Source organism: Petaurus breviceps, unplaced genomic scaffold (assembly GCF_028583685.1).
Source record: "Petaurus breviceps papuanus isolate PSGF00001 unplaced genomic scaffold, PetGlider_PUasm1.0 99, whole genome shotgun sequence".
Lineage (NCBI taxonomy): Eukaryota > Metazoa > Chordata > Mammalia > Diprotodontia > Petauridae > Petaurus > Petaurus breviceps.
In genome coordinates, this window is record NW_027187465.1 from 3,480,075 (window position 1) to 3,493,571 (window position 13,497).

At 47.2% G+C, this 13,497-nt stretch overlaps 1 protein-coding gene across 1 annotated transcript; it reads left to right on the forward strand.

The window, feature by feature from the left end:
* The first annotated feature begins 10,781 nt into the window (after positions 1-10,781).
* CUNH22orf31 (chromosome unknown C22orf31 homolog) lies at positions 10,782-13,063 on the forward strand. The gene is made up of 3 exons (XM_069081663.1): positions 10,782-10,802; positions 11,212-11,667; positions 12,573-13,063. The coding sequence occupies exons 1-3, from the start codon at positions 10,782-10,784 to the stop codon at positions 12,999-13,001; spliced, it is 906 nt and encodes a 301-aa protein (XP_068937764.1). The 3' UTR covers positions 13,002-13,063.
* Positions 13,064-13,497: the final 434 nt, after the last annotated feature.

The following is a 13,497-nucleotide window of genomic DNA, read 5'->3' on the forward strand; positions in this document are numbered from 1 at the left end:
CTCTATAGCCCTCACTGGATCTCCCGGCCCCTGTCAGCTCTCAGCCCCTGTGTCTGTCTCCTCCCCAAAGTCACTGAGGATCTCTTCATTGCCAGACCTAATGAGCAGCCTCTCCTCAGTTCTCATCTGCAGCCTCCGACACTGCTGACCTTCCTCTTCTTCCTCCCCTACCGTCTGCTTACTTCTTACATCATGTGCCTGATCTTCCTCTGGGTTTAGTTAATAGTGGGTGTCCCTCCTCCTTTCCCCTCTGGTCCCTCTCTTCTCACCCCTCAGATCTCACCTGGTGATGTGTGAGCTCCCACCAGTTCAACGATCATTTCTAGGCATGATTTTGAGAGCTGTTTATCTAACCCTAAACTCCCTCCTGTGCTCTGGCCACCGCTCTGGGGGCAAGCCCCCGTCTCCACACTCTTCCTGCCTCAGTTCTCTTCCTTCTTCAGCCCACTCCCTGTTCATAGCTGTCAAGCTGATATCATCTCCCTAGTTAATAAACTACAGCAACTTAGGAACCGGATCGAAATCCTCGGTCTTCTAAAGCTCTTCACAACTGCGTCCCTTTTTGTCTTTCCTGTTTCCACACAACTCTCCATGTACACTTTGAGCCCAGTGTTCTTGGTTCTCTTTTCTTGGCCTCAGTTTCCTCTTCTGTAAAACGAGGGGTTTGGTTTTCTTCGGAGGTCAGAAAATGAGGACTGCAACCCTCCTCAGTGCAGCCCAAACCAGATTAAACTGTACTGGGGAAATGTTTAACAAAGTAAATACATAGATAATGTGTGTGGTTTTCTTAGTCAATATGTAACCTGCGAGGATACTTCTGTATAGATTCGTGGCCCAAGCAATTAGGTGGTCTCTAAAAGTTCCTTTGTACGGCTACAATCCTAGGGTAGCTAGGGGCACCACAGTGCACAGAGCTCCTGGCCTGGAGTCAGGAAGACATCCCCCTGAGTTCAAATGTGACCTCAGACACTTACTAGTTATGTGGCCCAGGGAAAGTCACTTAACTTTCTTTGTCCCTGTTTCCTCATCTATAAAATGAGCTGGAGAAGGAAATGGCAAACCGTGCCAGTATCTCTGCCAAGAAAATCCCGAATAGGGGCGTGGGGAGTCAGACATAACTGAAATGACCCAACAACAGAATACCTCATAGGAAGACTTTAGAAAGGCAGTATAACACGTACAACCTATGTCACATTGCCTACCCTCTCAGGATAGGGCAAGAAAGGGAAGGAAGGAGGAAGGAAATTTGGAACTAAAAAAAAAAAATTTGAATGTTAAAAATTGTCTTTGCAGCAGCTAGGTGGCGCAGTGAATAGAGCACCGGCCCTGGAGTCAGGAGGACCTGAGTTCAAATGTAGCCTCAGACACTTAACACTTACTAGCTGTGTGACCTTGGGCAAGTCACTTAGCCCCAAGCACCCTGCCTTCCTCCCTCCAAAAACAAACAAAAATTATCTTTTTGTGTAATTGGGGGAAAATAAAATATCATTTTTTAAAAAGGAAGCATAGCATAGTGATTATGTACTACATGAAGAGTCAGAAACGAACACTAGCTGTGTGACCTCAAGCAAGTCAATTAACCTTTCTGAGCCTCAGTTTCTCCATCACTCAAATGAGAATAACAGCAGCACCATTCCTCCAAAGTTGTTGCGAGTTGTTGTCTGATGGACAAAGAGGTGGCCCTGCAGTCAGAAAGACCTGCCCCAGACACACTGGCTGCGTGACTTTGGACAAGTCACGTAACCTTAAGGTGCTGCAGGAAACTCCATCAGATTATAAAGTGCAGTAAAGTGGCCAACCTGCTTTCCTTGAGGGAGTTGTTCACAGGTTAGAGGAGAGACAGAGAGATGGGCAGAATGTATGTTCAGCAGACTTGAAAAGACCATTTACCAATTCAGTGTAATCAAATGAGTTAGCCCATGCAAAGCGCTTTGCAAATCTCCATCTCAATCTGGCTATGCCTCCGGAAGGCCAGCTTTTCCACCCATTCAGTAAGTTTTGCCTGTGAAACAACAGGCCCCAGGCTCATCCATGTGTGACTAAGCCTGGGCGTCTCCTCCCCCCACTCCTGCCCCCCTATCCTGCTAAGGCCTCTAGAAGATTAAAAGCCTGCACAGGTGATGGAAACATTGCATACACAGCTAAAAATACAGTAGAGACTGTCTAGGTCACGGCGCTTAGATGCCCAAGGTCTTTTCTTCAGCTGCTTGGTCCCCGACAGGGTCAGTCTCCTGGGAGATCCATTTCAGCAGCTCCCACGTGGATGCTTTTCAGAGCTTTATTTCATGGAAAGAGTGAGAAATAGTGACTACAGTAAGTCTGGGGCTGAGGTCTTCCATCCCTGAGCCCAAGGGAAAAACAGCAGTTTTCATCTGCCTGAGGCAACCCGAGCCTTGTGGTTTGGGGCTCTCCCATCATATAAGGGCTGGGAGAGATCCAGAAAGGGCCTGCCTGCTTGTCTACTGGGGCTTACTCAGGGACAAGGCATGGAAAGTTAGAAGATATCGAGGTTATGGGAAGTCTCCCCCCCCCACCCCCACCATGTAATTCCAGTATTGGCTAGCTCCCCATTCCAATCCATCACTCCCACTTCTGCCTGGCCGAGCCTTCTCTCGCATACAGATCTGGTCACGTTCTCTGGCTCAGACATTTCCCCAGTTTCCCTCTGGCTTTCACGATAAAATTCAGACTGCTTTTGACTATGGTGAAAGGATTCCTACAATCTGGCACCAGCCAGCCTTTTTTACATTATTTATTCAACCGCACAAGCATTTACATACTGCTTGTGGGCTCTGGTGCTGGGGACATAAAGACAACCCTCAAGGAACTTTCATTCTTCTCCAAATCTGATCTTACTCCCTGGAACTGGGCTTCAGCCAAACCTGACTAGGGTATTTTCCCACCTCCATGACTTTGCTCATGCCCTTCTGTGCCTACAACGCCCTCTCTCTCGGTGACTGAATGGCCATCCTTCCTTAAACAGCTAGGATTTTATTAGCAGAAATGTCACTAGAGAAGATGCATTGCCATTCACTTTGCTGCCAAACCCTACAGACCCCTGGGCCTTGCCCCCCAACACCTAGGCGAATCCTACCAGCACTGAGGGTAGGACCTAGCCTCTCCTGTCTTCACTGCTTAGCACAGGCCTGTGAATGAAGTAAACACTTACTAAATGCCCTGGTCAAGCCATTTGATCTCTGCTGCCTCTGTTTCCTCACTGTAAAAGAGGGATAATGCCTCGTGGCGTTGCAAACCTTGAGATCTGATAGTGATTGGTAAATGGTAGTGATGATTCATTCATTCATTTATTCCTTTAAAGCCCAGCTGCAATGCCAATGTCTCCTCTGGGAAGTCTTCTCTCATCCTCACCCTCGACATCCTTCAATGCTTTCTCCATTGCTTTCAATCCAAGGCAGAGAACGGAAAGTGCCTCAATACTGGAATCAGGAGAGATCTGGGTTCAAATCCTGCCTTGGGCGCTGTGTGACCAGGCAAATCTCTGAGCCTAAATTTCAGTTTGATCACCTGTGAAATAAGGATTGTAATACTTTCAGCAGGACCTGCACTGGTTAAGCACCTACTGTATACCAGGCACTGTGCAAAGCGCTGAGAAAACCACAGTCCCTCCCCTCAAGGAGCTCACAGCCTAACGGGGATGACAGCGCATAAATAACGGTCAGTATGAAGCAGAAAGCAGAGCCGGCCTCAGACACAAACCAACACTATCATTTAGATCACGCCAGCATTTGCTACTGGTGCGTCTCCTTGTAGCAGGCTGCTAGGCCACCAGGTGGCGCCAGAACGCCAGGCTTGAAGTCAGGAGACACAAGTTCAAATTCACCCTCAGATACCTACTGGTTGTGTGACCCTAGGCAAGTCACCTAGCCTCTGTCTCCTCATCTGGATCAGTGGGGAAAATTATCACACCAATTTTCAAAAGGTTTTTAAAGTGAAGTGCTCAGAAAACTTTAAAATGCTAGATTATTGTTATTATTATTTACTAAGTAATGGGCACAGAATGGATCGGAAGGAGAGGGCCACTCTTGATTCAAAAACCCTTAACTGTAATTGGCCAACTGCCTCCTCTTTCCCCAATTAGCTTGTAAAGGCCCAGAGGGGAGACAAAATATATGCAACATACATATAATTATATATACATGTGTGCATGTGTGCACATATATACATAATACATAATATACATAACATGCTTACATTAACAGATGTCAGTCATGAATACTTCAATAATATATAAAAAATAAGAAAAAGAGGGGCAGCTAGGCAGTGCAGTGCACTGGCCCTGGAGTCAGGAGAACCTGAGTCCAAATCTGGCCTGAGACACTTAATACTTACTACCTATGTGACCTTGGACAAGTCACTTAACCTCAATTGCCCTGCCTTCCCTCCTCCAAAAAAAAAAAGAAGAGAATTGTGTATGAAACTATCACTTTTAGTTACATGCATACATTTAGCACAATAGTAAAACTAATTATTAAAAATAAATAACAGTAAATGGTAAACAGTAAATAATAGTAAAATGGTAAACAGTAAATAGCAAGGGGTGGCCAGGTGGCTCAGCGAGTAAGAGCACCAGCTCCAGTGTCGGGATGACCTGGATCAAATCCGGGCTCAGATACTCAGCACCACACCCAGAAATAACTGGCCGTGTAACCTTGAGCAAGTTACTTAACCCCTATTGCTTATATTAAAAAAAAAAACCAGTAAATAGCAAAAATAAAAATAGTAAAACTATCTGTTTATAATGTAATAAACTTTTTTTTTTGTTTTTGTTGGAGGGGGGAATGCAGAGCAATTGGGGTTAAGTGACTTTCCCAAGGTCACACAGCTAGTAAGTGTTAAGTGTCTGAGGCTGGATTTGAAATCAGGTCCTCCAGACTCCAGGTTTGGTGCTCTATTCACTGTACCACCTAGCCACCTCTATAATAAACATTTATTAAGTGCCTACTACGTTCCAGACTTAGCAGTTCCAGACACTGCTAAGCTCTGGGGACAAATAAGAAAAAGGAAATATCAACCTCAATTACATAAAGCTTTTAGATGGATATTCATTTTGGCACCACTCTCACCAACCACCCACTCCACCTCTAGCTCTCTCCTTCCCCCAATGAAATTCCTCCCTTATAATAAAGAAGTATAATCAAGCACCCCCAGCTCCCAGCTCTCTGCCATGTCCTGAGTCTTCTGGGGTCCTGAATGGTTACTGCATTGATCAGACTTCTTAATTTTTCAAAGCTGTTTAACAGTATCTTAGGAATTGGCCTCTCCTCTGTGTGTGCATCAGTTCATACGAGGCTTCCCAGGTGTCTCTGAATCCAGCAGGGGTAATATCTTTGCATTTCGCACACAGCTCTTACCTGGCACAGAACTTGGTCCCCAGTCCATGCTAGGCATACTCCCTGTGTGTTCATCTGCAAAGATTGCGGAATTCTTCAGAAACTTTTCAAGCTCCTGGGGACTCAGTGTCGGCACCTAGAAGCTGGGTGATGCAGTGGGGAAAGTGTTGGGTTTGGAGTCAGGGGACAAGCCCAGTTCGGACGCTTCCTAGTTTGGTGATTGTGATGAGTAAGTCACATTAGTTCTCTGAAACTGGTTTCTTCATCTTTAAAATAGGAATAGTAACTGACTCCTCAGGGTTGTTACATGGGAAATTCTTTGTAAACTTGAAGGTACTCTACAAAAAAATGAAAGAACTCTACAAAGGTGAATTATTATTTTCCCATTCTGAGATTTCTGGGCAACTAGGTGATGCATGAATAGGCTGCCAGACCTCCAGTCAGGAAGACTCATCTTCCTGAATTCAAATCTGATCTGACACTTACTGACTGTGTGACCCTGGACAAATCACTTAACCCTGTTTGCCTCAGTTTCCCCATTTGTAAAATGAGGTAGAGAAGGAAATGGCAAATCATGCCAGTATCTTTGCCAAGAAAACACCAAATGGGGTCATGAAGAGTCAGCCACGATTGAACCAAGACAATTAAGCTTTCTGTTTCTGAAACCTGGAACTTCTACTAGGCTATTGGTGGTACAGTGGATAGAGCCTAGGGCTGAAGTCAAGGGTTCAAGTTTGGCTTCAGACATTTCCTAGCTGTGTGACCCTGGGCAAGTCACTTTACTCCTGTCTGCCTGAGTTTTCTCATTGGTAAAATGGGGGTGAAAGCAGCCCCTATCTCTTGCGGTTGTTGTAAGGAGAAAAACTGTATATCCTTTATAAAGTGCTTTGAACTTAAACTGTCTGTAAATGCTGGGCTTTATTCTATCCAGTGCAAAGAATGATCTGAAATTGTGAGCTTATCATGGATGAGGCACTATAGGGGTCACTATGGTAACATCAGGCATAGTCCCTTCACCTCCAGAACTTAACATCTCATCCAAGTGACCAGATTTCTGTGTCTCACTCACAAATAGTGTAATCGCAGTGATAGCTCCCTACACTTCGGGGCGTAGAAAGAGCTTTACAAATGTTATCTCATCTGGTCCTCGCAACAACCCCAGGAGGGAAGGGGCTATTACTTTTATTTACATTTTACAGATGAGGAAACCAAGGCAGACAAAGATGAAGCCACTTGCCTGGAGTCACACAACTAGTAAACATCTGGCACTCAGCACAGGGTCTGAGATGTAGTAGGCACATAATAAATGCTTACTGATTGGTTGAGGCTGAACATGAACTTGTGTCTGACTCCAGGGCCAGTGCCCTCTCTGTTGGCTTTGTCTATATGAACACACAGACACAAATATATATGTATGTATGCATATAGAGAGAATATATACATACATACATGCACACACATACATACATATACATATAAAACACACAAGCCAGGGTAATGTGGTGGGTAGAGAAGACCTGGAAGAGAATCCCCTTTATGCATAAACTTCTCTGGGCCTCAGTTTCCTCCTCTGTAAAATGAGGGGGTGGGACCACATGGCCTGCTTGTGACCCAGAACAGCTAAGTTGCTGGGGTCGAATCACTCTGAGTACCCCCGGCACCCTCTGCCCTGCAGTGGAATGGTCAGTCTGCACTGAGGGAGGGGGTTTGCCCCGCTAACATCTCTAACCTGATATTGGAGAGGCGTGCTCGAGGTGACTGGATCTCTCTCACTCCGGGGCTCCAGCCCCCATTATTGCTTCTTGGACATGTCAAACTGTGTCCCTCTGGTCCCTCTTCCCAGCTTTCTTCTTTCTATGGAGGCCCCAGCATCCTCCTGGTCACTGGGCTCATGACCCTGGCATCACCTTTGCCCTCTCCCAGTGAGTTTCCAGATTCTGTAATCTCCCCTTCTATGGCGTCCCTCAGATAGGTCCCCATCTTCATTTACCAAGTCACCCCCCTAGTTCAGAGCCTTGTCCCCTCTCATCCGGACTGCTGTAACATCTTTCTGAAAAGCCTCTCCCCTCTCTAACAACTCTGAGGGATCATCTAGTTCAATCTTTCCCCCTCAAAATTCAGAGGAGGAAATAGGCAGAGAGAGGAAAGTGAATGATCCAAAGCCACCCAGCAAATGACAGTTAAGAAGGGACTCTGCACACCTCCTCGATGCTGAACTGCCTGGTTCAGCTGCATTAGGAGTTTAGAGATGCACCCAACAGCATGCCTCGGTCTACCTAGGACAGAGATGGAGGGAGAGGGAAACCTCTATGGGGCCTGAAGTGGTTAGAGTGTGGCTGGCTTTAGAGCCAGGAAAACTCGGGTTCAAATCCTACCTTGGGCACCTACTAGCTGTGTGACTCTGGACAAGTCACTACACCCACCTGCCTCAGTTTCCTCATCTGTCGAATTAGGGTAATAACAGCATCTACCTCTCCAAGTTGTGAGGATCAAATGAGTCAATATTTGTGACCCTGAAGGCACTATGTAAGTGCTGCCTAGTGTTACTATGAAGCTCTGGAAAGCCGAGGAAAAAGGAATTCCCAGAAAGAACACAGTAAGAGTGGGTGGCACCAAGAATCAGTTTCCTGCTGGCTCTTCTGCCTTATGTTTCCCCAGACAAAGCCTTCTGGCCTCTGGTCAGCCTGGGGCCCAATGGGACACTTACAAATAGTCAGTGATGGGCAGGTAGCTGACCAGCCCCGCCAGTGCCAGCCATCCAGGATTATCTGGCCTTGAAAGAGAGCTGGGCCTCCCCCAGCTCTAGAGGGCGGCAAACCCTGCTCCCAGACCTCCCCGGGGTGGGGCTGGGTGGCCGCTGCTGAATGGGTCCCCTTGTTCTCCAGAGTGCCGGCCTCCCACCCCCGGCCGATCCGCTTTGGGCCCCGTCGATGTCTGCCCGCAAGGCTGTGATCTATCCAGCGACAAGGCCTGTTGAACATTCAAGTAGACGGCATGTGGGGCTCCGAGGGGAGCCTGCCAGGAGCAGACTACATTTTTCCATCCCTCCTGCTTCTCCACCCCTGTCAGGAGCCAGCCTCCCTAGGTGCTCAGCTTTGTCAAGATCCCAAACCACCAACCTGACAAAGACCTGATAAGGACCGTTGGTCTTGCGCAAGCTTTCTCTGGAAAGTCTTTGTTCTGCTTTCAAGCCCTGACACCCTGTAACTCGGTTCTAATTAGTGCATTTGCTAAGGGGTAGACAATAAAACCACATTCCAGGAGTGAGGAGGAACCTAGGAAGTACACAGGCAGAGGAAGCCAGTGGCCACCCAGCTCCCAAGGTCTTCCTTCGATTATGGGACCTCAGTGGCCCTGGCAGCCCTTGGGAGGAGGCTTTTAAAACAAGCAGCACCATCCTTCCTGACACCCAGAGCTGAGGAGCTGGAAAGGCCTTGGAGGCCATCCCTACCTAAAGACCAGGGACAAAATCCTGACCTTGCGTGAGTTCTGGACCCCTCCTCACAATCACGTCCGTAGATGCCCCAACTGTACAGGGTTCTAGAGGGAATGAACTACATCAAGATACATACATAGAAACATGTGCATACAATTAGCAAAAGTATATTTTTTAAAAGTTCCAGGTTACAGACCCCCAGCTCTGGTCCATCACTCTCATCTCACAGGTAAAGAAAAGGACAGTGGATAAAACGTAGGACTTGGGCAAGTCATTAACAGGCCAGCCTCAGTTTCCTCATCTGTAAAATGGGGGTAATAACAGCATCTACCTCCCAAGAAGGATCAAAGGATATGTAAAGTACTTATAAACCTGAATACACTATATAAATGCTAGTGCTATTACTTTTATTATCATTGTTATTAAGCTGGGAGGGATCTCAAAGGCCATCTGGTCCATCCCTCTAGTTTTAGAGATGAAGAAAAGAGTCCCAGCCAGGGTCTAAAGGTTGCTAGGTCTAGAGCTAAGACGGACCTCAAGGCCCTCTTAGTCCCACCCCTTTACTCCAGAGAGGTTGAACAGCTTGTCCAAGTTTGGGATTTGAACTCAGGTCCTCTGCTTCCCATTCTAGGTTCCATATTACTTCTTGCACTTGGGTAGGTTTTTCGTGGGACCCCCTCAAAGTGGACCCAACTAACTTGTATGTGAAAATTCTGACACGTACATTGGATCAGAAGAATCTAGAGTTTTAGAACAGGCTGGGGAGCTCAGCGATTGCCTAGACTCTCGTTTTATAGTGGAAGCCCAAAGATGTCTTAATTGAAGACTGCTAGGGATAAGAAGGTGCTTAAAGACCTTGTCCAAAGCCTTCATTGTCAACCCATGCAGAAACGAAGGGCAACGAGATGAAGAGGCTTGCTCTCAGGGTCACACACAATGGGTCAGTGACAGAGCCTCTGGGTCTTCAGACCACCCAGCCCAGGATGCTAACCATTCAAAAAAAAAGCCTAGTCAGGCGTCAGGCTTTAAAAAAAAATCTAAGATTCCCCTCACCTCCCCCCAAGAGAGGATAAGACTTGTTACTACCATCTGGTCTCTGCAAGCTCACACGTCTCAAAGTTCTAGAGCACTTTCCATCTCATCTGATCCTTACAACTACCAAAGTGTCAGTGATGCTAGGCCTCTTACCCCCATTCCACAGATGAGGAAACTGAGGCTCAGATAAGAGAAGGAACTTTGTCAAAGATCTGGCGTGAGCAGCCCCAGCTGTACTATTCTGGTTGAGGCCTTGTGCCCTCCAATCCTTTCAACACCATCCCACCCCAAGGCCTTTCAGAAAACTTCTGCATCTAGGGCACAACCAAATAAAATTTCTCCCAACCCAATTTTGTTAGAAAATACGATGATGTAACACACACACATCACAAACCAAGTGACATCACAAATACTAGAGGTAACAGTACCAAACTGTTTTCAAGGGACCAAAACAAAACAAAACAATTTATCCATACATGACTGAGCCAGAGAAAGGCAGGTGACTAGAAATATTTTTTTAAAAAGGGGGAAAAGAAAAGTTATACATACCTATTTTTTCCCCTAAGCTAGCTAAAATAAAATTTAAGACCACCAAAATATGGTAAGGTAAACCAATCTTCTATTTTTTTTTAATTTTAAAAAATATATATCCAATTATTTAGAAACCCAGTTTTAGTTTGGGGGTCTAGTCTAGCCAAGCAAACTGCAAATCTATGGGACTATGTCTGTGCTCTGATCCCAGAAGAATCGCAGCTAGCCTAAGTAATGCTACTATGCCTTTGTGTGTATGGACACCAAGTACACTTACCTCTGCACTTCTTGGCTTCGGCAGGCAGGGTTCAAAGGCACTGTGACTGACTGGGGAGTGAGGTCACCTGGGCTCTAATCTTTCCAGGTCCCTGGTTCCCTAGTCTCTCCAACTAGATGGTAAGGTCCGTGAAAACAGACTGGGGAAAATCATGAAGCAAAGGGTCTGGGAGGTGGGCCACAGCCTTCTGATTCTTGCGAATTTTCCCAAAGCACTTGCATTCCTTATCAGAAGACGGCAGTAAGAACATTAGTTGGGTGGGGCCTGGATGGAAGGGCCCTTTATTCCAGCCCTCCCTCCCCAGGCTGGCTATGTCGTAGGGGGTGCTCTAGGATTCTCTTGTTCAGGTGGGGTAAGGTGGGATTTGATGGCTATCAAGGTGCCTTCCCCAAGCAAGACTATCACTCCTGCTTCACGTGGGGGTATTCTGGTGAGCATGTGTGTGCAAGGCTGGGGAAGGCTTTCAAGAGCTCCTTGGGAGGGAGGTTCTAGAAAAATGTGATATGACCTTGTATTTCCTCTCTTGCTGCCTACTTAACTGGCCTTTTCCCATTTCTTTCCCCCTTTTCTTGGAATTCTAGCACCCCATCTATATGAGGCGAAACACTGGCATTCCAACCTATGGACTTCGGCAGTCCATACTTGTTAACAAACGTCTCCAGGACTGTTATGTGGATGCACCCACCCTCACCAACATATGGACTTCCAAAACGTGTGCAAACTCGAATGTAGCTACAAAGGGCAGTCCCACATCTTCCTGGGAAGTTGTCAAGAACCCCCTAGTTTCGAGCTCCTTCTCTCTGGTTAAGTTAGTCCTCAGGAGGCAGCTGAAGGACAAATGCTGCCCCATGCCTTCCAAGTTAGGTGGTGAGGGGAAGGCACGGAAGATCCCAAAGGTCAAGACCAAGGGGACTTCGGCAGTGAGGGTTGACCTGCGGGCCAAGAACAGAGAGTCTGACCCAAACAAAAACCAGCGCCCTTCCGGGAAGCTGTCCGGCACATCAGGTCCAACAGGGCCCACAGGACACGACAGTGAGGTAGAGGGCAGATTCCAATACACTCCCTCCCCCCAACCTCCCAGATTACAATTACAAACATGAAAAAACAATTGGGCAGATGGTCCTTGGAGTGACTTGTGTTTGGGGATGGGTGTGTTTGTAAGATCAGGTCCTCACAATGCCCTGCCACTCCATTAAAGGGAGATAGCCTAACACTCCTTACCTTACATACAGAATAATACCAGGGAGAGCCAGATGTTAGGTGCGTTGCCGAAGGTCACAGAGGTAGCCATTAGGAGACAAGATAAAAGATGCAGGCCCTCTTCATCTCCCAAGACCAAATGCAGAGCATTTGGAGCTCTCCCAAACTCGACCTTGCCCTCCTTCCCAAATTCTAGCATCCAGCCACTGGCCAATGTGCCACTCTGCCCATTTCTGGTCCTTTGCAGACTGTCCCCCACGACTTGGGATGCTCATCTCCAGCACCTTCTGCACAAGGCCTTTCCTGCTCTCCCCATCCACCTCTTTTCTGTCTCTTCTGGTTCCTTGGCTCTATGTTGTCTCCCCATCGTCCTGTATCTCTGGCCCATCTTGGCTGTGGCTCTGGACACGTCAACCCCTCTTGGTGCTTTAGGCAACTCCCCAGACCCTTGAAATGTAGAGGTGCTGTCAACAAGCGTGGCAGATTTCCTCAAATCAGTGAAGTCATGGGTCTAGTCCCTCTCCCTACTTTCTACCCTCCTTCCTTACAATGTAAGTTACTTGAGGGCAAGGCCTATTTCTGCCTTGTATCCCTAGCCCAGCACATACTAAGTGCTTAGAAAATGTTTGTCTCTTATTGACAAGTCAAAGAAACAGAGCTTTCTGGTTCTTGAGACTGAATAATTAAACCACTGATTTCTCCTCTGCTTCTAGCTCTGACCTTTTTTTCCCCCTCTATCTAGAACAAAGAAATCCAAAAAGAAGAAGAGGGGCTAGTCAGTGAAGATCTCCAGGTTGGGGCTGTTACCCAAATTCCCTCAGGGAAAATCCAAGGCCTGACTCCAGAAAACAGAAGTGACCCACATTCCCAGGATGCACTTGTCATCCATGGGCTCTCTGCTGAGCAATACACAGCCTTGTACCACTCAGTGGTAGAGCCCATGCTGTGGAGAACGTCAGGGACCCCCAAGAGATACAGCCTGGAACTAGGGAAGGTCATCAAGCGAAGGCTCTGGGAAGCCCTGTGCAGTCAGACCCCGAGCCACAGCCCCGCAGCAGGGCCCGGAAGCTTCCTGAACGACCCCGTCCTGCCTGGGAAGCACACGGGCCCCAACACGGAGAGAGATGCCAGTGACGCACCAGCAGCTTCCAAGTGGCCCAAGAGAGAGTGAAGACTGGGGGGTACACGTGCAAGAGTAGAGACATGGATTAATAAGGTTAGAATGTTTGATACTGGGTGTCTGAAAATAAAAAACACCCCTTTGTACTGAGAAGGGGCCTTCCTGGTCTGTTACCGGACGGGCCTGAGATTTCCCACTGGGCCCTTTTTCCACCCTTGCCACGAGGCACTGTCCTGAGGGCTGAAGCAGTCACGTAGGGGTGGGACAGAAAAGAAAGGAAGGAGCCAAGAAGATCAAGGGGTCTGGTTCTGCCACTTAATAGCCGTGGAATCGAGCGAGACCTTTCCTTCTCTGGGCTTCAGTTTCCTCTTAGATTAATGGGGAGGAGGGTTGTCCTATATTTCATCAGGGGGCCTTGAAGTTTTTTGGGTCATGAATACTTCTGGCAGTCTATGAATTTCTTATAAGGGTATTCTTATATGCATAAAATATAATATGTAAGATCACAATGGAAACCAAATATACTGAAATTCAGTTGTCAAATTAA